The 24,590-nt window shown below is 40.9% G+C and overlaps 1 protein-coding gene across 1 annotated transcript; it reads left to right on the plus strand.

Moving 5' to 3' along the window:
* The first annotated feature begins 942 nt into the window (after positions 1-942).
* On the plus strand, positions 943-3,041 carry LOC112180309 (AT-hook motif nuclear-localized protein 25-like). Its single transcript, XM_040510118.1, is given in 4 exon segments — positions 943-1,157; positions 1,241-2,069; positions 2,072-2,209; positions 2,212-3,041. Coding segments are annotated over 3 exon segments (930 nt in total). The 5' UTR covers positions 943-1,157; positions 1,241-1,681; the 3' UTR covers positions 2,616-3,041.
* The last annotated feature ends 21,549 nt before the right edge of the window (positions 3,042-24,590 follow it).

Below are 24,590 nucleotides of genomic sequence, written 5' to 3' on the forward strand. Positions count from 1 at the left end.
CAAAAAAATAAAAAAAAAAGAACATGCCTCTATTCCCCTTGAGAGTTGCTAGCTTTCTTCTCTTCCCCTTCTAGCAATTTTCTCTAGGTCCCATCCCATATCTGGGACTTCTTGCCACTTTCTTCGACTTTTCCTTTACTGCCTTGTCCTTCTAGCCTATCATGTCATTTTCTGATACCTCTGATTTCTCCATCTTGTTCCTCCCTCACCTTCGTTCGTTTCCTTATTCACTTTCTACAGTTTTACTCTACCTCCAATGGTCGATCTCTACATTTGCATGCTTTTTTACACCATCGCCTCCGTAGTTCAACCAACGTCTTCAACCATTATCACTGTTGCTCTTTTGAGCGTTACCTTTGATAGTGTTAGCCATGATGGTCACCTGATGACCTTGACCAAGCAACGAGACTCCTCGATGTTGATCTCCTCCTTCAACGACTCTTTTTCAGTGGTTGATCATTTTTGACCGCCTCGTGACAGTCGGAGCGTTGATAGCTTCTGGCGTTGCGCTCTGGCCTCTATGGTGTGTTTTAGTGATTTGGTTGTTTGGATCTTTATGTTTCTTGGACGCTGCCTTGTTTCTCCAGCAACGTCTGCTTCTGTTTCGACAGTTTCTCGGCTTGGGCTTTTAGGTGGGCTGGGCTTTTTTTGTTGGTTGGGCTTTATTGCTTTCTTTGTACTTGCCCTTATTTGGGCCCCTCTTGTAGTTTTGCTCTTTGTTCTTTGTGTGTGTGTATTTACAAATGTACATATGATCCTATTCTTTAGACAAAAAATATTATATGATTTAGTTTGTACCCTATTTTAATGAACTTGTCCGTGAAAAAAAAAACAGAAAAAAAAAAGTTCTCGAGCAAAAGGGATATATATGATAAATGGGCACGCGCCATGAGTTAGCGCGTAGTAGTAACAATGTGTCCTTGTTTTGTCTTGGTAATTGCTTGAATCCTGCTTTTACCGCACGCTTTTCCACCATTTCCTCCACAAAACTCTCGTATCTCTCTCTTTCTCACATCATGAACTCATTCATAAACACAGACACACACACACAGCGCTCCAAGTTCAGCATTTAAATTGCGTCGATTCCTCAGACGAATTTCATTTTGATTATTTCTTTTGTTCTTTCCACAGTCCACAGCTCACCAACTTATTTGATCGTTAAGTGACCAACTCTTCCTCTTTCTGTTTTAAAAATAATATCGTTTCGATCCCTTGATCTCATTCAAGATCTAATTCTCAGGGAGACCGCAGCTCAAGTTTCCGAGCTTTGGTTTAGATTTTACGGCTGGCTTATCTGACCTGGTTGCAGAAAGTAACCCAAACAAGCAGCACTAAAGGGATCTGCTCTTCTAGGCTGTACTAGCTAGTTGAATTCAAGTGCTATCTATCTGCTTAGCCGGCCTACGTATAGCTCTCAGCTTTATTTGGAAAATAAGGAGCTGGTCTTTTTTGGGTTCTGTAACTGTCACTGTTGGTTTGGCTGTTGTTTGACCAGCATAGAAGACTGTGCACAGCGACAAGGAGCAAGCACCTGTATGAATCTGATCGAGAACATTTGTAACCGATGAGTCTCAGACAACTCGATCGAGACTCGGTTCGTACTTGTAGTTGAGAGATATATATTTATATAGTTATATAAAGAAAGCTGGCAAATAAGTGGTGGGAGAGAATAGATGTGGCGATGGCGGGGTACAATGGCAGATCAGAATATATGCAACTCTTCCGTCCCGAACTGCACCTCCAGAGACCACCGTCACCGTCCATCTCTGTTCCGCCGCAGCAACAACAACCTCAACCTTCTTCCGATTCTCAACAGCAAGAAGACTCGCCCGAAGGAGACCAAGAACACAAGATCGAGTCCGACACCGCCGCCACAAGTTCCGGAGGCGGCGGTGGCGGTAGCGGTGGGGGTTCAGGACGTCGTCCGCGGGGGCGTCCGGCGGGGTCAAAGAACAAGCCGAAGCCGCCGATCATTGTGACGCGCGACAGCCCCAACGCGCTCCGCTCGCACGTGCTGGAGGTTTCTGCCGGGACAGACGTGGTGGAGAGCGTGTCCCACTACGCGAGGCGGAGGGGAGGGGAGTGTGCGTGCTCAGCGGCACCGGCACCGTCGCTAACGTCACCTTGCGTCAGCCGGCGGCGCCCGTGGGGAGCGTGGTCACTCTCCACGGGAGGTTCGAAATACTTTCGCTCTCGGGGACGGTGCTTCCGCCTCCGGCCCCCCGGGCTCCGGGGGACTGTCGATTTTCCTGGCGGGCGGGCAGGGTCAGGTGGTTGGGGGCAGCGTGGTGGGCCCACTACTGGCTTCGGGGCCGGTTGTTTTGATGGCTGCGTCGTTTGCGAATGCGGTGTTTGAGAGGCTGCCATTGGAGGAGGAAGAGGCAGCGGGCGGTGGTGGGTTACAAGTCCAGCAACCGACGGCTTCACAATCTTCAGGAGTGACAGGTGGTGGTGGTGGTGGTGGAGGACAACATCAGCAGCTTGGTGAGGGAAGCAGCGGCGGTCTCTTTAATCTGGGAGGGAACATGGGGGCGGGGAGCTATCCGGCGTTTTCGGGAACTGATTTGTACGGGTGGGGTAGCGGCGGAGCTACTCATCCGCGGCCTCCGTTTTAGTGCTACGTGGTTTGAGTGAGAGTGAATGTTTGGTGTTTTGGAATAAGACATATATATGCATGAGAGGATCGATCTTTGAGCAAAAATGAAGCGAGGTATGCCATCAGATTCAACAAATTTCTTGGATCCAAGGGAAAATTAAGCTCCTTCGCTCCATATTCACTGAGGCTTTGGTTTAGTACTTTTCAGTCACAGGAAGAACAAGGTCAGTAAGTTGATTATAGATTATCAGAGTTCTTTCCCGAGTACTTTCTTCATTAATATCGTCAGACAGTTCTATAAATGATAGTTGTATATTGTGGTAAACTGCTGATGTCAAGTTTCTAGGGTTTTATCAATCAATTTCATGACTCTTTTACCTCTGAAACCACTAATACTTCATTATCGATCATATATAAATTGTGTTATTCAGTTTTTGTTGCCAAATTAATTGAATATGAGGAATGTTTAATCTTCAATTATGTGTATAAAATATATAATATGAACATTTAATTAGAAATGCATTGATGAAAACTGGTAGCATGGATAGTTGATGTGTAATTCTATAGAACTTATCTACATTATAAGTGAATTTCCTGTAATTAGATATGCATAGCTGAATAATATTTGTGATAAGAAATGTTAGTTCAACAAAGTGTTGTAGAGAGTTCATAAGTTTCACCCTCATTGGTAAAAAATAAAAACAATATTTGTTGGTCATCTCTTTACATTTCCATCTATTATTCAATGCTCGTACTTTGCAGGATAGAAAACATAATATTGTACATATATTTGTATATTCATATTGGTTTGGATTGTGTTGATAATATAAGAGATTCCTTGTTTTCCTTGGCTAAACTAATGACCAAACTACTTGATGAAATTGAGTTTACTTCTAGAGAGAATATCTTATTTTTAGAAACACTAGAGCATCTCTTATAGGACAACTTACAATACAACTCATTCATCGCAACTTTACATCTTCTAAGTTTGTTTTGAGGAACCACTTTTGTGAAAAAAAAGGGCCAAATTGGAGATCATTTGATCATCTATTCGATGTAGAGTTTATACTAAAAACAATATTTGTTAGATAAAACTAAGATTATAAACATATTAATCCGGCCCAAAATTTTTCCCATTTAAATATCTTTTTGTCAAAGGACAATTCTTTGGTTCACCCGTAGGGTGAACAAACATATTCATCCTCATTGTTGATTAACATACTTTTACTTAATAAATTTATGTTGTATAACGTAATACAAAGATTAGCTTTGTAAAAAATCAATCAAATTGAAGACCTTTTAGTTTTTTATTTCTATGAAATACATGGACGGTTCATCATAATAGTAGTAAGTGTTGTTAGAACCATCTATTTGTTTAGTTCAATTAGATAATTAAACGATTTTCAATTCGATTGATTTTTTACAGAGATGATCTTTAAATACTAATTTAAGATATGCACCGTTGGACTATAAATTTATTAAGTAAAAGTATGTTAATCAACAATAGGGGTGAATATGCTACTTCACCCTAGGGGTGAACCTAAGAATTGTTCTTTACAAATATTTCAAGGAAATCAAAGAGATCATAAATGGGTATAGACATTAGCTTAGCTTATCAGGGAGTAAAAACCTGCTTAGTTTTCTTTTAAAAGAGAGTCTTGAAGTATATATTCTAAACTTCATGCAGTCACTTGATTAGTTGCCTTACCCAAACTCCCGATAGTTGTTTGTGTTGCATGTGGTGTACCTTTTTAAGATTCTTTGACTTGATTAATTTTCTGCTTATTACTTAACATAGAAAAAAGTTATTGAGAACTTGGAGAGCCTTCTTCACTCTCGCAGCTACTTGGTCTCACTCCTGTCGAAAAGAAAAAAAAAAAGAAAAGAAAAAAAGGAACCCTAGAATGAAAGAACTGATGAGTTCCGAGAAACAATGCAAAGAAAGACTGTCAATCTTACCGGTCTTCTTAAAACTTGCAGTAATTTTCTGACTAGACGTTACAGTAGAAACTAAAAAGTACGAAATTACTTGTTGAAAATGAACGTTCTTTGTTTCGTGTTCAGTCAGTTACAAAACGTAATTAATTACAGTAATGTGTTGAAGGGCAGTTAAAAATATTTGCACGTTAAAACATGCCTACTGCATGCAGACTGCATTAACAAATGAACCCTACATCTGTCTTTCTCTAACTAACTTCAAATTCCCAGAAAAAATTGCAGCTTCTATGATAATTTGTTGAAACTGTGAAAGGATAGGTTTTTGAAAAATACGTGCAGGTGAGGAAATGTTTCCTTTCATCTTTTTACTTGTTGCATTTGCTGAGGCAATATGATGAAGTGTATGAACTCGCAGTTTTACAGTACAGTCTCCTAGATCGTATGTAAATTTATGTGGTTGACCGTAAGGTTTTTTACTCTAGCTGATTAGCTGCTTGGCCAATATCAAATTATTGATCGAAGCAGAAAAGTTAGAACACTAGTGCATATGTTCATCAGTACGACCACCGTATTTGGGTATGTATACCGGTGCAGGCGTTTGTTTTGCGAGTGAATATTGACGCAACCAGCATCCAGGAGGAGATAGCATTAGACTACATTAAATTGAAGAAATAAACTAGTTGGTGCTTGCTCATCGTTTTGTTTTGTTGTTAATTATTATTTGATTACTTCACAATATTCAAGAACAAGCTAGCTAGCTAAGTAGCCTCTATCGTTGTTTTATTATTTTCTTTTTCTAGTGGCCTTGCCCTTTACACGTTGATTACAAAGTTCTTGCAGAGTTCATCTGGCAAAATGATGGTATCTTTTTAGCCAAGATCTCTTTTCCAATGTTTTAAAAATCACTAGAGAGTAGGCGGATGGTGATGAGGCACTTGATTTAGGCAGGCCCTATAGACAGTTTTTTTTTTTTTTTTAAAAGAGGGAAAGGAAGTTACAACGAAAAACCTCTACTACAATCAAAGCTAAACTTATCGAAATTGAACGCTGAGAGGGCAGATAAAGGGAGCTTCTCTTTCCAAGTAACTGGGTTCTTCTGTCGATGACCTTGATTTGCAATTGGATCAGCCACAAAGTTAGCCTCACGGGGAATATGGTCGAAACAGATGTCATTAAAGGTGGCTGCCAGATTGAGGATGTCTCTTACCGAAGTTTTGAGGCGCCAAGGCAGCAAATTATTCTTCTTAACAACATCAATTAGTAGCTTAGAATCTCCTTCTACCATAATCTTCTTACAGTCGAGGAGATAGGCATGATAGAGGCCATCTCAGAGAGCATGTCCTTCAGCAATAGGTATAGAGGCAATTCCCAAATTCCTTGAGCTAGCAAATACTGGAGAACCTTCATGGTCTCTAATGATGAACCCGGTAGCAATAGAAGAATTTTTGATAACGGAACCATCAAAGTTAAGCTTGAAGAAACCTTCAGGAGGGGGCACCCATCTGATGTTGGATGGATAAGAACTATGTTGTTGTGTAGGACACCGGTTCAACAATCTATAATCATTTCCTGTAATGGCAGACGAAAAAACAACAGCAGAAGGGGGTGTTGTTTTTTGTCTGAAAATCAAATTATTTCTGGCTTCCCAGATTATCCAACAAATTAACATCCTATTCTCAGTAGTTTGCTTACAAAAACCAGACTCAAACCAAGAAAGGAACCAGTCATCAAAACAGGTAATATCCTGAATATTCAACCCAGCAGCCTGCCAAACTTTTGCAGCAAAGGGGCAAGAGAGAAAGAGGTGGTTTATATCCTCAACCCCAGTGCAGCAAAAAGGCAAGATGCAATAACGTCAGGATTAAAACGGGCAATCCTAGATCTTGTTTTCAGCCTCTTCCTTGTCAAAAGCCAGGAAAAATTTTTAGCCTTAGGTGGGATACACAATTTCCAGATATTATTCAGAATTTTGCCTCTCTCCACAGGAGAAGACCAATCACATTGCATCCAAGTAGCAGATTTTATTGTAAAATTACTATTAGGGGAAGGGCCCCAAACAAATTCATCTGAAATAAAGGAAGTCGGCAACGGTATACCAGCGATATGATTAACCACCTCAGGAGGTAAAACTAGATTTAGTTTTGCAATATTCCAGCAACCATTCATAATATAATCACTAACATTCTCACTTAGATCAATAGAGTTTGTAAGAGTCTGAGGCAAGAGATTAAACAGAGGGAATTGATAGGCCTAATTAAAAGTCCAAAATTTCACCGTCATTCCATTACCTATAATCCACCGCATACCCTCAGTTAGAATATGTTTGCTATTTAGAATTCCTCTCCAGGCCATAGAGTGATTAGCTCTAGGCTTTTGGTCAAAAAAAGAGTGCTTTCGGAGGTATTTCCTGCGAACAATATCAACCCACCAGTTATTATTATCAGAGATTATCTTCCAACCTAATTTTGCAAGGGCAGCGTTATTAAAATAAGCTGCCGGTCGAATACCAAGCCCACCAAGTTTTTTAGGCTTACAAATATGCCTCCAAGCTACAGGGGGGGAGCAATTATCTTGCCCCCAGAAGAACTTTCGAGTTTCAGAATCTATAATCTTGGTGACCTTAGTAGGACACTTGAAATAGGAAAGAACATGGTTAGGTATTCCAGAAACACTAGCATTGATTAGAGTCAACTTACCTGCTCTAGAAAGAGTACCCTTCTTCCAGCTATTAAGCTTACTGGAAATCTTTATTAACAGCTCCTTAGCATTCAGTGGATCTTTCCAAAAAACAATGTTATGTATGCCCAAGTATTTTCCTATAGTTGATCTATGTTGTATTTGCAGTCTATTTGTAATATCATTTTTAGTTCTATGGCCTTATAGACAGTTATTTCTTTTATTTGAATGCTATTGTACAACATATAAATATGTGCAACTAAAACAAAAAATTATACTTAGTAGTATAATTGATTGAAAACACCAAAAAATGTGTGTGTGTGTATATATATATATTGAGTATTTAAAAATAAAGAGTCATTTTTAAGTATTTGACCCAAAAAAAATAATATTTTGAAAATTTTCTTTAATCTTGACCCATCTAGCTAGGTGCTGCTTAAATTAATCGAGGCGGCCGACCAGAGAGATTTTTAGAACATTAATTTTTTCTAATTTCAAGGGGTGGGTGCGGGTCGGGTTGAATCGTTTTTGGGCCAAAACCGCATCCGACCCTTATTCTTCGGTGGACTGAATTATAGGACCGAAAATTGAATGTTAATGGGTTGGGCCGAAAAATTCGGGTGACCCGAATTTTCAAGTCGGCTCGGTTCAGTTTCGGTTGATCGGCGTTGTCTCTCATCGTTGTTGGTCGTCGTTGTTGGTAGGCAGAGTTGTGTAGAATTGCAGATCAAAGGCTGAAGGTCAGGCTCGGCGTTGGTAGTCGTTGATCGGCAATTGTGAGAGAGTGGTTGTCGAGAGAGATGAGAGGCTGAAAGAGATGAGAGGAGAAATGAGGTTGAATTAGAGTTTAGGGTTTTGTTTTAAGGAGAGGAATTAGGTGCAATAGGTTCTATGTGTAACCTGATTTTAGCCAATAAGAATTTGACAACCATTAAAAATATTATTAATTTAAATAAAAACTAATATAATTTAAATAAAAATTAAATAATTGATTATTTGGCCGGTTCGCTTTTATTTCAGTCAGTTCAGAGACTGAATTCAGTCCCGAATTGGAAAAATCCGGTCTGAATCGGACATGACACTTTTTCTACATTATTTAGTCTGGTTTTGGTCCCCGAGCCAAATTTTTAGGTTGGTTTAGCCGGTTTTGCACTTCTAGATCTGTTTATGCCCACCCCTATAGTAATTTCTATATTCTTACTTCCTTTCTTTCAATTAACTGGATATTTTGACCATAAAAAAAGAAAGAAATTAACTGTATAACATACTAACTCTCAGTCTCATGCCCAAGTCTATGGTGGTCCTTTTAGGTCTGTCTAAAAGATGTATCATAGGTTACCGACCTAGGATCTTTTGAGTTTGATGAGGTTAAACCCAGGGTGTTGATTTTGTACCATGTTCTCTAAAAATTAAGTGATTTATGTGACATGTAATTAGGTATTTTTTCGTGATAAGTTGTTGCGTTAACAGCTACAAAGGCAAGTAGAACATCCGTCTTTCGAAAGTGTGACCTAATAGATGTGTTAAAAAAGTTACAATGATGAAACTGCACCTTATGGTTCTTAATTAATTCTTATATTCTATTCTTTGTCATAGGATCGATGTTCGAGTGAGCTATCAAACATTTGTAAATGCTAGCAAGTTCACATTTTATCTAATAGTCAATCTCGGACTTTGTGTATATATGACAAGACTTGTCCCGGATTTTGCCCTGAAATCCGAAGTGCGCTTATCAAACCCACCTTAAGAGTAACTTTACCAAAAGTTTGGCAGAACTACCCCTAAAAATGGACTTCTCAAACCCATGAAGACAAAAGAAACACTTCTAATAGCCAACAACAACTCAAACTTCAAAAGCTTACATGCTCTCCTCAACAAGTCAACTCTTACAAGTAATTTGCAAGAATTCTTAAACACAAATCTTCAATCTCAAAATTATTACTACAACTGAAATTTGGCAATTACAGCAATCTAGACCATTGATTGAAATCAAGAACATGTAGGTTAAACATGTAACCTACAACAAAGGTGGAAGTGGTGCACTATGTCTTAACTAGTCTACAGATTAGGCACGAAAAACTGAAAAGCCTAGGAAAAGGTATTTAAAAAACCGTTAGTGAGTGGACGAAAAGTAAACGAATAATAAAAGGGAAATATAAAGGTAGAATGTTTTTCTAAAATTCAATCTCTTAAAAACTAAGCATGCAATAGAAATTCGATAAGACCCTTTTTAAATCACCGATCAAATGTAGATCATCACATAAATATTTGATGCTAGAGGGTATTGTCGACTAACATCTCATGCCATATGAAGTATACTGCCGATCATATGACCCATTAGAGGGTACTGCCGACCGGACTACTAGAAGGTAATAGTTAGAAGATACTGCCGACTAACCATTCATGCCATTTGGAGGGTACTGCCTCAGATGACGCATCAGATGGTACTGTCGACGGAATATATTCTGGAGGATACTGCTGACCAGAATATCACATGGAGGGTACTGCTGAGCAGATGTGACATGCATGCATTATCAGTGACCAAACTGATGTTTGCCCAAAAGTTTGAGGGAGTAAACTAAATTTAGTCCCATACTTACCTCCTATCCACCACATACTCATAAAATTCAAGTCATCAATATCTTTCCAAAAGAAATCTCACTAACTCAAACAATGGCATCGTCTCAACATTACTTAAAATTTGAATAACTCGATTAATTAATAAAAGGAACTTTCGGAAAGAAAAATCAATAACAACTCAACCAACATAAAAAATTAATAAGTCATTAAAAGCATAATTCATGAAATCTTGATAAATCAACCATAATGAATATCTTCATATAAATTAATACGAAAATAATATTAGAAAATTAATATCACATGCATAATTTATTTAAAAGAAAATGTGTCCACTTACAGAAATACGTCCGTCGAATTCCTCCTCGAGCTCGATCTACACATTGTCCTGAACAAAAATGATGATTATGAAAAACTAATCTTGAGAGACAAAAATAAATTGACGATAACAAAACCGAAACCATATAACTGTAATTAGTCGAAAGCTCGAATTTCCATTAGAGCAGGCTCAAACTTCATAAGTTACGTTGACTCGATAATTCAAACAAGGGTTATTATCACAAATGGTACCTGAACTTTTCCTCTATTTTATCGATAGTACTTGAATTTCAATTTTGATCACAACCATTACCCAAACTTTTTGATTTCATTTTAAATGGTACCTAAGGCCACATTCGGTCACTATTCCGGCCAAAAAACCCAAATCTGAAAAAATAAAAAATAAAAAAACAAGTTCAAGGCAAGTCTATTACCAAAAAATCATCACTATATATGATCACAACCCTTGAAATCATCAAAAATCATCACTATGATCGCCTCCCATGCTGTTTTTAGTCAGATAGTGACTGGAGGTGGCTCTAGGTACCATTTAAAATGAAATTGAAAAGTTCGGGTACTGGTTGTGATCAAAATTGAAGTTCAAGTACCATCAATAAAATTGAGGTATAGTTCAGGTACCATTTGGGATAATAACCCTTCAAACAATCTAATGAAAACTGATGTCGATCTAAAGGTCAGATTCACACAATTTGAAATCTGAAAACTCGAAACTACGAAAATTCTGATCAATTACCAAACGTACACCAATGACATGAAAAATCATATTGACACATTCCCAACGTCGAGCTCTACCTAACGAGCGAAAGCAGAGGGTCAGAGAAGGCGGCACACTGCGCGTGGGCTCAATGCGCCTCCACCCTGCACTCTGAATTGGAACAAGCTGCTTACAACAATCGATTCATGTCAACCAGAGGAAGAAGTTTTATACCTACAACCAAGCTCAGTTAGGCCTAGATTCATCGAAAAGTTCTTCGAAAGCCTTGACACCCGGAAATTCTAACTCGTCGATTCTCTCAACTCTTATTGATTTGTGCTATAAGGCTAGTACTGAAATGATCAATGGAACATGGGCTTCATAGCCCAAGTAACTTCTCGGCTCGAAGTTGCTGGAAAAGCGAGATCGAGCCATGTTGCTTCTGGTGGCACCGTGCCTAGTTTTCTCGTCGATTCTCTTTCCTCATAGTTGGATAGCATGAACCACGTCCATGAGTCTATAGAGGAGGAGGATGTGGTTCGAACGGCACTAGCGACGTGGCTTTGGAAGGTTGGACGGTGAAGAACTCGTTAGATCTCAGGTTCGGGTCGAGTCGGTAACCGAGTCGCACTAGAGAGAATTCTAGCTAGGGTTTCCGTACTAAAATGGAAAGTTACCCTTAGTAACTTGCTATTTATAGCAGGTTTTTGAAATAGTAGCTTTCCCTTTTCAGATCATAACTCTTTCATACTAATTCCAATTTTAGAGTGCCGCATGTCCATGAAATTTACCTAACGTCCTTTACAACTTTCATGAAGGAAGTTTTCTCAGACAATGAGCTGAAGAAAAAGTCAACTTTTGGGTCCCCTAAATGTTTGAAATGAAAAAATCAAGCCGACCCTAGTGGAACGCGCCTCACGCGCGAGAGAGAGGAGAAAAGCTTGGTGAGTTCTCTCCCGGCTGAACGCCGCTGGCTCTCCAGCCGCTGCGTTCCGGTCCGAGAGAGGATGTTGGTCTGGGATGGCAATCTTAGCAGCGGGGTCCTTAGGCCGAAGCATGGTCCATGGCGGGTGTGTGAGGGATCGATCTCGGTGAGGGAAGATCGATGTCGATCTGTCTCTCCCGGATCGTGGCCGAGGGCCGACGCGGCTATCCGGCGGCGTTTTCTGGCGTCTCCTCGGTGGCTGGATTTGGTACGGCGTCTGAGTTCTAGATCTCCCGGCGAGGTTTTTGCTCAGTTCTGGATCTGGATTTGGACATTGGTCGGGGTGTTAGGTGGCCTGCGTAGAGGTGAGGTGGTGCGACGGCGTGGGCATGCCGGGCGGCGGTGGTGCGCCCCAAGGGGGTGGTCGGGTGCTGGTGGGTGGTTCTGCTGGGCTGCTGCGTTGGGTCCTTGGGGAAGATGGTGGATGGGCCGAGTTTGTGCTTCTGGACCTTGCTGGTGGTTTTCCATTTCTGGTTGTGTTGTTTGTTGTTATTTCACAGTTGTTGTTTTGTTGAATCTTAGTTTTGTTGCTTTGTTGGAAATAAGCTCCAATCGTGTTTTGGTTGGAGCCAATGGCCTGTGTGCCAGTCTTTGCACCTTGTGTGCCAGTTTTTCTCTAGGTAGGTGGCGAGTTCCTTGCACTTGCAAATGGTCGCTGCCTCCTAGTAGCAGAGTGAAACCAAGTGTCACTGGCTGTAGTGTCCAATGGCATCATGATGGGAAAGCTGTGCGTATGGTAATTATGCTTTGCTGCAGTCGGGTTGCAGATCAAGTTATCTTTCCGTTGTGTCACCACTGCGTTAAAGCAGTTAAAGCAAATAGAGTCGCCAGTAGAGCGCTCTTTACTAATTGGTGCTTTGTTGAGTACAAGCATTTAGTAGAGACTCAGGATAGTATTTCAGGATGTTCTACTTATTGTAATAAGGGGTTTAGGCTCATTGTCCCCCCTTGTATTCGACAGTTTCTTTATATAAGGCTATCAAGGCTTGAGGGCTGCCGCACCGCCCTTTTTTCAAAAAAAAAAAAAAAAAAAAAGTTCTAAATGAAAGTAAAAGTGAAGATTTTCAATCGTTTAACGTCCAAATGGCTGGGTAAATTTCGATGCGGGGCGTAACAATATAGATATGGGATTGGTGTGAATGGACTCATCTTTGAGAGAAAGGTCATCAAACAATGACAAACCCTAGGGAATGTAATGAAATTTTAAGGAATTTTAATTACATGTCAATCATGCAACACCCCTAAATTATGGATGCAAATAGTTCTTTAACTTAAGACATCCTTGGTATTTACCTCTTATACATAAATATAATTTTTGACTTCACCTCCAGAATTGCACATAGATGCATTTTTCTTTGCTACATGTATTGAGCATTATTATAAAGAACAGCCTAGGCGACTGGCTAGGTGGCGCCTAGGCGCTAAGCCTAGGGTCACTGTTCGGATTTTTGCCCAGGAGATTGCACTTGGCGTTGGGCTCCTCGGCGGTCGTCTAGGCAGTGCAAGCGTAGGTAGGCAGCATGGATGCTGGGCACTAGGTGCTGATATTTATTTATTTTTAATTCTTGTGGACCTCCAATGACTTCGTCTCTCATTCTCTCAACACTGACCTCTAAAATCCCAAACATCTTAAAATTGAAAAACCCAATCTACTCGACGGTCCACGGTAGTGCCACGACGACAACGGCACGACATCAACAACATTGTACTCTCGGCCTCTCATAAGTTTCTCTCCTGCCTAGTGTCTTTGAATATTCACAATTACATAAAAGGTGATAGATCATTCGTTAACATGTAAGAACCATTTCAATAGCGAATCAACTCCTACGCTCTTGAGAACTTCTACATTTCATTCTCAAGAAATCCAAAGGTTGGTGGCATAATGTATCTTGGTAATGCAATATAGTACCCGGGAAACCATGAGGAGGTTTAAGTGGTGTGCCACACAAGGCCTCCAATATTCTGAGGTCTCTGAGTTCTGAACACACACACATATAGTTGTTAGATTATATATATTAGTTTGCACAAGTGTAGACAGATGAGTTTATCTAGTCCATTTGGTTAAGCCACTAAAGCCTTTTCTTCCACATTCCTAGTTTGTGTCTTATAAACCATACAAAAGAACAATTCTTAGGTTCACCCCCAGGATGAACCAGCATATTCACCCCCGTTGTCGGTTAACATATTTTTACTTAATAAATTTATAATCCAACGGTCTATATCTTAAATTATCCTATAAAGATCATCTCTGTAAAAAATCAATCGAATCGAAAATCGTTTAATTATCTAATTGAATCAAACAAATGGATGGTTCTAATAACACTTATTACTACTATGATGAACCGTCCATGTATTTCATAGAAATGAATAACTAAAAGGTCTTCAATTTGATTGATTCTTTACGGAGCTAATCTTTATATTACGTTATATAACATGAATGGTTGAATTAGAAAATTATAAAGTTATTATGCGTTAATCGCAAGAGAGGGTGAATTTGCTCATTCACCCTCAGGGTGAACCTAAGAATTGTTCCATACTAAAAATGATAGAAACATTTGACACCGTTTATGGGATACTAGTTAATAATGACATTGGTCTCCTTTTTATTTTTCTCTATCCGATATCGATCTCCACACAGCCTAGGTAACCCATCCAAGCTCAATCGAGGGAATTATCCACAATTTTTCCTTGGTACCCAACACATCCATCAGCCCCAAATCTGATTTGGGCACCCGATTATTCTCCTTGGTAAACCATTGTTTTGCTTATCAGAGCTTTACTGCCCTTTCACCTCTTCTCACCTCTCTCAAATCCTCACTACTATCTCACAAACTCATAACAACAAGCAAACATGGTCAAGTTCTTAATTTTGAGGGAGAGAGAAGCATATCCGAAGAGAGAGAAAGTGAATCTTAGGATCATTTTTCCTCTATTATTGAATAACCACCGTTGATGTTCAAGGCCACCACAAGAAAATTCACCATCCTTCAACGAAGATGGCCCAGGTTGTGTCACTTCCAATGACACCAGAGTGCCTCCCAATCCGCCTTTGCATGCTTACCCACTTCTACTGCCATATGTTCATGATGTTTTTATTGTTTTTCTAGCACACCACCATTGGGTTTAAGAAGGAGGGACTTTGAGATCTCTTCACCTCCAAGTTCCGCAGTGTGGTGAGGCCAAACATGCTAAGAAGCTTAGCCAGTTTATTTCCCATACTTCTCTCTCACCACACTGGTACTTTGCCATGTCTTAGTGGGAATAAAGATTCATTTTCTGTAGTACCTCGAGAGACTGGTTCATGATCCTTTGATACTAGTAAATCAGGAATGTATTGGTTTGGTATATCTTTGTGTTTATCTATACTTACATAAGTATTTTCCAAACATAATTAGCTATAATGAGCCACGCTCATACTACCGCCAGTGGTATCAACAACCACCAATGGTGTGACCTATGGAAGCATAGCAAGACAAGCTATCACCTGAGCCCTGGCTCACCCCCAGATCACCGCTTACGCTCCGCTACGCACCGCGCTAAGATCACTTTGTTGAACCATCAGAAGCTAGGAACTGAAGCATATCAGTCCCACATCGAAAATAAAGAAGAGGTCAGCCTCTTCTTCACTTATAAAAGGTTCACTCCTCTCTCCTCATTAATTACTCATTTACTACTTACCTACTGTTACTATGTCAACACAAATACATTGACTAACTTAGGCATCGGAGAAGAGAAGACCGCCCAATGCGGTCTCCCTTTGACGCCTTTTGTATTTTACTTGACAGGTAGCGGAAATTCTGAGAACATCACAAGTAGCGGTCTGCCCACCAGACCAGCATTAACCGAGATTTGGGCTACCGCTCAATCTTAGACATAAACATTGGCGCCGTCTGTGGGAGTCTTTGAGCAAAAGGCCATCCTACCACAGCAATTACCATGACTAACGGTAGCGGTGGAAATGTTGAAGAGCAGGTGGACCAATTCGCTAACCCCCATCCCACCAACCCCACGGCTAACGTTAACCCAGCAGGTAACGTTAACCACACATTATTCAACAATCTGGTCAATCCTAGCGTGGAACCCCAAGGTACTCCCCAGGTCCCGCCGACTCAAACTGCAGCGGAGGCCCGACCAGGCAGCAGTAGCCTACCAGGCCAGGACCTCGCCGCTATGTATGAGCTGGCATTGGCGGACCTCCACAAGGAAAATAGGGAGTGCGAACAAGAGCGCAGAGAAAAGGCCGAGGCCCAAAAGCAGGTGGCCATGCTGATGTCAAGATTCGTTGAACTGAAGAAGGCGCTGGAGGCAAACGCTAACCCAGCGCAGAGCGAGCAATTGCAGAGTACCAGGCGTAGTCGACCCAACGCCTGGGGATTGGTACCCGCACCAATCATACAGATGCAGGTACCGTTGAACCCATCAAAGCTACTAAGAATGGGTCCACCTCCCCTACCCTAACTAATAATAGAACAAGAGGCGGAATCACAGCCGCACACCAATCCACCTGTCCCCAGGGGGGAGCTGGCACAGCCAAACCTCCAAGCGGGGCCTGCTGGCGATGCAATTGCCCTAATCTCGGAAAGGATGCAATAATTAGAGCAAAGGCTAATCTGGGAAGAGGCAGAAGCCCCAGCGCCAATACCAAATTTGCTCTTTGCATCTAGGACGGGGCCGTTCACCGCCAGGATCCTGCAGGCTGTCTGACAAGCACATGCAAAGACTCCAAAAATGCCACATCCTGCAGGCCGTCCATGTAAACACCTTCAAAAAAGTCACTAACAACAAGGGATTTGATGACGCCACCCTCTGCCACTTGTTCAGCGAAACGTTAGATAGTGAGGCAATGAGTTGGTTCTTTGAGTACCCACTGGGATTCATCGACTCATTCGACGCGCTATCAAACGCTTTCTTATCACGGTTCATCCTGTTGGCCGCTTGACATCATAACACAAGTCAGTTGTTCAACGTCAGGCAGGGCGCAGAGGAAACATTGAAGGCATTTGTCACCAGGTGGAGAGCGGCGGAGTCCCAGTGCCGCGACCTTGAAAAAACAATGGCACTGGTAGCCTTTAAGCAAGGACTCCTAAAGGGACCATTTCTCTATCATCTCAATTACAATAATCCAAATGCTACGTATGACCACATCATGAGCGAGGCAGTCATCCACGCATAGGCGGAGTTCATCACATACGGAGAAACCCCGCCACCACCTGCAACACCAGCAAATTCCACTTAACCCTCCTCCAGCCAGCAGGAGACCGCTAACAAAACCTCTGCTATGCCACCAACTGACAAGAAGAGAGAGTGGCAACAAGGCAACTATCATAGCAAGCGGAAAAAGGACCAGTATTACCACAAGGGCAACCGCTCATCCCACGGGGATAACCGTAACAAATAGAGCGAGTCCTCCAAGCGGTACCAGTGTTTACAGTCCTCACAGCCTCGTATGAAGAAATATAAGACCAGTGCAAAGACCAGATCCCACCGCCACCCCCAAGAAAGTACCCAAGGGTGGGAAAACCAAGAAACACTGGCAAGTGGTGCAAATACCACTTAGACAACGGTCACAACACTAACAACTGCAATGCTCTCAAAATGGCAATTGAGACTTTGTATCATGACGACAGGTTGGACCAGTTCAAGGTGCGTCAGCCTCCTCTAGTGGTCGCCAACATTGAGCCCATGAGCCGCATCAACACCATCGACGGCGAAACCCCGATCACCAACATGTCTCATAGGGCAAGAAAGCGCTATGCACGCTTTAACCACCCCAAAGAAATTTGCAACATCCGCTAAACTCCCAAAATCTGGTTGGGAACCCATTACCTTCTCAGAGGAAGAAGAGCGCGGAGTACATCTACCCCACGACAATCCATTCTTGATCTACACCATGCTCGATAAATGGTCAGTGGGAAGGGTCCTCGTTGACAGCAGATCTGCTGTCAATGTCATCTTTAATGGCTGCTACAACCAACTCCAACGGAATAGAAAATTACTCCAAGATGATGAGCCCCTGCTCAGCTTCTCCGGTGATGTCACACAACCACTAGGTTCTGACTACATGCGCCTAGTCATCGGCGCTATCCCATACATAGCGGAGATACATATAGAGTTCACCGTTGTCGATTGCTTCAGTTCATATAATGCCATCATTGGTCGACCGACGCTTAACAAACTAAAGTGCATCATAGCCGGGTACATGCTTCTCATGAAGTTCCCTACACCTAATGGGACATGCTGTGTGAAGGGAAGTCAACAGTTGGCACGAGAGTGTTATTCAACAATTGTGGCACAGTCGACATGCCGTTGACATATGCAATTGAAGATCCTAGGGACGAGGAGGAGAAATATGTCAAAAAGGAACCTGTAAACCCAGAAACATCTTTGAAGGTTATTAGCATCTCCGACGAGCACCCTGAGTGGACTGTCTGCATCGGCGCTCAGTTAGCCCCCAAAATAGCGACAGAACTCACTCAGTTTCTACGAGACAACGCCGTTGTCTTTGCATGGTCCTTCGCTGATATGTCGGGCATCTCCCCTGAAATTATCACTCACAAATTGAGCATCAAACCGTCTTTCTATCTGGTCAAGCAGAGACAAAGGGCCTTTGACGAAGAAAGATATCGTGCAATAGGGGAAGAGGTTGCCAAGCTCCAAGGCATTGGGTTCATCTGCCAAGTCAATTATCCTCAGTGGATCTCTGACTTAGTGATGGTTAAAAAACCTAGCGGAAAGTGGCGAATGTGTGTAGACTTCAAGGGTCTCAACAAGGCATGCCCCAAAGATAGCTTCCCGCTACCTCGCATTGACCAACTGGTTGACGCTACAGCAAGACATGAGTTGCTCAGCATGATGGATGCTTTCTCAAGATATAACCAAATCAAGATGCATCCCAGCGACCAGGAATGCACCATCTTCACAACTGACAAGTGCCTATACTGCTACAATATCATGCTCTTCGGATTGAAGAACGTTGGGGTAACATACCAGCGGTTGATGAACGCCATATTCGTAGAACACCTTGGCAAAATAATAGAGGTCTATGTGGACGACATGCTAGTCAAGAGCATCAAGGCCAGCAGACACGTGGCAAACCTCCGAATCATATTCGCCATCCTCTTGGCCTATGGTATGCAGCTTAACCCAGAAAAATGTTTCTTTGGTGTCACTGCTAGTAAATTTCTGGGTTACATCGTCAGTGAGCAAGGCATAGAGGCTAACCCTGACAAAGTACAAGCCATCCTCAACATGAAGTCTCCTGTGTGGAAAGTACACGTTCAGAGCCTCCAGGGCAAGCTAACCTCCCTTTCTCGGTTTATTTCTAGGTACCAACAGATGTCTCCCATTTTTCAAGGTTTTGAAGAGGACCCACAAGAAAGTAATTGACTGGACCCCAGATTGTGAGGCGGCGTTCCAGAACTTGAAAGAATACTTGGAGGTAGTCCCACTTCTCTCCATTCTTGTACAGGGTGAGGTACTCTATATATACTTAGCAGTATCCCCATCAGCGTAAGCTGCGCCATTATATGGCGGGAAGGACAAGACTAGCTCCCGGTATTCTACGCCGACAAAGGCATGAATAGGGCGGAGACAAGATACACCCCCCAGAGCAACTCGCTCTTGCACTCATTGTCGTCACTAGACGTCTCCGCCAATACTTTCAAGCTCATGCAACCCATTTCTTGACAAACCAATCACTGAAACAAGTAATGCAGAACCTTGAATATTCTGGGTGCCTCAGCAAATGGGCCATTAAGCTCAGTGAATTCGACATTGGCTATAAGCCAAGAACCGCTATGAAAGGCCAGACGGTGGCAGACTTTATCGCTGAGCTCACAGAGCCACAAGACGAACCCGACCTCAGAGCAGAAGAGGCCAACATGGCAATGGTAACCATTGAAGAGCCAGCACCCAAACAACAGTCGGATTGGAATCTCCATGTCGATGGCTCCGCCTGTGCCAAGGCATGTGGCACCGGCATTATCCTGACTGGGCCAGGAGGAGTGAACGTGGAGTACGCTTTGAAATTCAATTTTACATCCTCAAACAACATGGCGGAGTATGAAGCACTCATTGCAGGCTTACTCCGGGCCATCGACTCAAGGGCTGACAGCGTCAACATATTCAGTGACTCCCAACTAGTCGTCAACCAAGTCAACGACAGTTTCTAGGCCAAAGACCAACAGTTAGCGGCATATTTGGGATACGTCAAGACGCTCCTTAGGAAATTCAAATTTCACACCATCATGTTAGGTCCATAATTACCTACTAATTATTCCCCTAATCTTGCATTTTTGCTTAACCTTTGTGTTTATTTATAGATATTTATTATGTTTTCCTTATCATGCTAGGAAATGATGGAGAAGCTTGGAAATGCACTAAAAAGTCAACTTTAGCACATTCTCCTACTCCGACTAGGAGAAACCAAGCTAGGCAAGGAAGGAGGAGCGGCAGGCTAACCAAATGAACTCCAAATGAGTTGAAACTTTTCAGATTCATTCTAGACATCCTAAGGATCATTTCTTATCAAGAGTTCAAGAGCTAGTTCGGAGTGGAAGACCTTCGAAAGATAGGCACAAATTTCTGACTAAAAAATGAAAACTGCAAAACCAGAGCTGTACTGATTCCAGCAGCATTTCCGGCCAAATAACGGCGAACTAAGTTCTGAAATTTTGCTTGAGTAATGTAAACTCATGGAGGAACATTTGGTATGAAGAAGTCAAAGGCCAATTCAGAACTCTCAGTGGAGATTCAATTGAAGGAAGAAAGGAGAAGAAAATGCGCAACAGACAAAGAAAAGGGTCAACCGTGGTCAACACCGGATTCCGGACTTTTCCGGCCAAGTTGGCCGGCCAAGAACTTGTGTGCACTATGCCAGAAAAGTAATCAGATGACAGAGGAGATCTATCGTCTGATTTAAAAAAATTCTGTTGTCTAGTACGGTGCCATCTCTTGGGGGTATCAGACGACAGAAATCTGTCGTCTGAAAAATCAGACGACAGAAAGTTTTTAGGTCTTCTGTTATCTGATGAATTTTCAAACGACAGAAAGTTTTTAGGTCTTCTGTTGTCTGATGAAATCAAGACATGAGTACTAGTGAATTCAAACGACAGATAAATGTCATGTGATGTGGAAACAAATAACAGTTCCTTATAATTTGTATGATCTAATGCTTATTCCAAAGACAGAAAAATGTCAATTATGTGGTTTGAATGCACTGAAGTAAAAGATATGAAATCCTATCTGTTGTTTGAATGGACTTATAATAACAGTTAAGTGTTGTTTTTGTTTCAGTTCAATAACAGTTAACTGTCATTTTTATTCAGTTCAGAATACAATTATCTATCGTTTTTAGTTGCCTACGATAACATTTATATGTTGTTTTATATGCATCATAGTCACAGATAAGTGTGCATTGAACTTAGTTAATACCACATTTATTTACCGGTTGAGTTTAGTCACAGATGACAGTTAAATGACGTTTAAAAGGAAAAAAAATAACAGTTATCTGTTGTTTTGATTAACTTATAATAATAGTTATCTGTTGTGGCATATAACCTGGAATTACAATTAAGTGTAATTTAAACGTTGTTAAGGTTACATTTATCTATTGTTGTGGTTTATACTCTACAACAGTTAACTAAAGGTTGAAGAGCGCAGACAGGACAATTATTTGTTGCTTGAAGCTAATTTGAGCCACAGTTAAATGTTGTTTCATTTTGTTTGTAACCATAGAATTTTGGTTCTATCTGTTGATTGACTATAATTTTATGTGGTTGTTTCAGTTTTTAGTCAACAAATTTTTTTTGACTCTGTCTTTGTTTTGACTTGAAGATGACAATTATCTATTGTTTGAGTGCATATAAAACAACATATTTGGATTTCATTATGTTGTTAATTTCTATTTTAGATGACAATTTTCTGTTGTTTGAGAGTCCAAATAAGAACACATTTTTCCTTGTTTTTGTTGTTCTTTGATACGTCCAACAACATCATTTTGTTGTTGCTTTCTATTCCAGATGTCATACTCGTATCCCTGTTGTGGCACAATCATATAAATCTGGGAACTACACAATGCATTCATCAAATATGGAATCCATTCACAAATACCAATATTTGATCTATTTGTTCCTGCAGCTATACATACATCGAAAATGGAGCTAAACTTAATAAACATCAGTTCAATAACCCATAGCAGTTGGCATGATCAACAAATGTAACCCAAAAAACACTGATATCTCATACTACTGATACACTGTACTTGCAGGCCAAAAATAGATACTTAGACCAACTGCATAACTAGTTAATATGGGTTATAGATGATGCATGTCCAAAATTAAAATCTATCTCGACACACTAGCTTTGTTGAAACTGGCTAACATACTTTGCCCACTCGGCTCGGACCTGATCAATGTCTTTTTGTGTGTAGAAGTGATTTGCTTTCCTTTCCCACTGCAAGGTTTTTTTAAAAAAATACAAGTTAATGTGAATGGATATGTTTCACAACATTAATCAGAATTGGAAGGAGTTGATATACACACACACACACACCTTAGCACTCCACTGTTGATTTTTGTCATCCACTATGTCTTTCATGTAATGCATAATCCACAGTCCACAAGTTTTATCGCCCAATTGCTCCGGAATGCCCTGAAACATCATAAGATTGTTGAATACCTGGCTGATGCTATGGAATAAATAGAACATTTGTTGAAGTAAAATCAAATAGCATATAGTTAGCTGGTTTGCAACTCGTACCGCACAATTTTTCCATTGAACTATTTTTCTGCCTTTCTTATTTTTTTGTGCATTGTATATTCTGATAGAACTGAAACATCACGACGAGAACAAGAATCAGCCAGAAATTGAACAACTTACAAAGTAACATTTAGATAGAAATTTCCAGCAAAATGCAAGTATAACAACCAATTTGACATTGGACCAAACTGAATGTAGAAGCCACTTACTCGTCCACAATAGTTTTCCATTCACCGGTGATGAGTCGCCTCTTTAATGGATCCATGAAGTGCACCACTTCTTCACCGGGGTTCACGACCGTCAACATCCAATGACAACTAACATTAAAATGTTCAACTCAATACCCAACTAAATTAATGAAGATAACATGCATATATACTGTAGATATTAGGAGGTAAGGTCTAAATCAAAATTGCTTACCCTGAGTTATAGGGAACTAGAAAAACTTGGCCAGGCTTCCCATTTCCATACCGAACAGCTAGAGAACGAGCTCGTTCTGTTGGATTTCCACACCCAAGTGCACCAGTGTGAGCAGGGTCTATGAAGGCGATCATTTCCAGCATCTTTGTTTTCTTCAAAACCTGATAGAGGTAGCTACAAAAACAACAGATTTAGTTTCACAGCAATTAGAACATTGAAGATGGCCACCAAACAACCTAATACAATTTAACATATTTAATGTGCACTACAAACCTCATATACATTACTAATGAGCTACTCGATATCTCCTTCATGTTGGTCATGGCATACACATCCCTCCTGAAGATAGCTACCTTCTTTGGATGGCCGAAAAGCTCTTCTCCCAAAGTGGTGTGGATGGTGAACCCATCCTTTAAGAATGTGTTGGCCCATTGACACAACATCTTTAGGGGTAAAGGCAACTTGGCTGGCAGGTTTTGAAGGTCATCATGATCATCATCATATATGTCTCTATTTCTCTTCTTCACAATTTTGCGCTTTTTTGCTCGCTATATTTGTAAACAATAACATGCATCATTATTAGATAAAAATAGTTTAGGGTTTTTGAAAATGTACTAATTAACAAATGAAATTACCTTTTGCTCAACTGTGGGAGTATAATCAAGTTTTTAGGCCAAGCAACGCATGTGCCAATCGAATCGCGTATTTTGACAATATCATCTTTGATAGGAAATGGTAGCAAAGCATCTTCAACAATAGCTTTGGTGATTGATACGCGCACATTTTCCTCTCCCATTGGAACACCATGGATTGTTTGTTTGCTGGCCTCAATATCAACTTCAACGATGGTTCCAAGAGCAACTACATTATCCAATGAATTTATTGCTAGCTTAAACTCCAACTTTACCGGAACTTCTTCCCAGAATTTAGTCTTGATGAGAGGTCTACCAACTTTCCCAACATCATCCTCAATAACCGATGCAGATTTGCTGCTCAATTTACTATCCACAAGCGGTATAGCAGTCTCCTCTTCAACATCCACTTGTGCAACATTGTTCAAGATTAACTTCTTCTTGACAGTTCTAGCAAGATCAGTTTCACCAACCTTCATACCCTTGTCATTTTGCCGGGAACGGCTGCCTTGTCCAGAACCAATATCATTCAACGGTGTCAAAGTTTTGGGTGAACCATTGTCAACCTCTTTCCTCGCAACCTTTTCTTCCAACTTCTTAAACCTATCCTCCCAAGCATTATCTGTAATCATCTAGAGGGAAAAGCATTATCTGTAATTGGACTAAAATCATCTGTAATTAGAGCATCTTGAAGATTTTAACCGATATAGACATAGAAGAAAAGCATTATCTGTAATTGGACTAAAATCATCTAGTTGGCAAACCTGAAATTTTGCAGTAGTCCTATCAGCAACAAACTTATCCCAGTCATGCTGGTCAATGGATCGATAATTATCTAGAGGGAACTCCAACAGTTCAAGGTTATCCAAATATGGCATAATGTACCAGTTTGTCAACTTGCTCTTGAATTCTCTCCATTTATTGGCGGCTGAGGTAATAACCAATTTCTTCCACTCCTTAGGCACCACAAATGCT

Source organism: Rosa chinensis, chromosome 7 (assembly GCF_002994745.2).
Source record: "Rosa chinensis cultivar Old Blush chromosome 7, RchiOBHm-V2, whole genome shotgun sequence".
Classification (NCBI taxonomy): Eukaryota; Viridiplantae; Streptophyta; class Magnoliopsida; order Rosales; family Rosaceae; genus Rosa; species Rosa chinensis.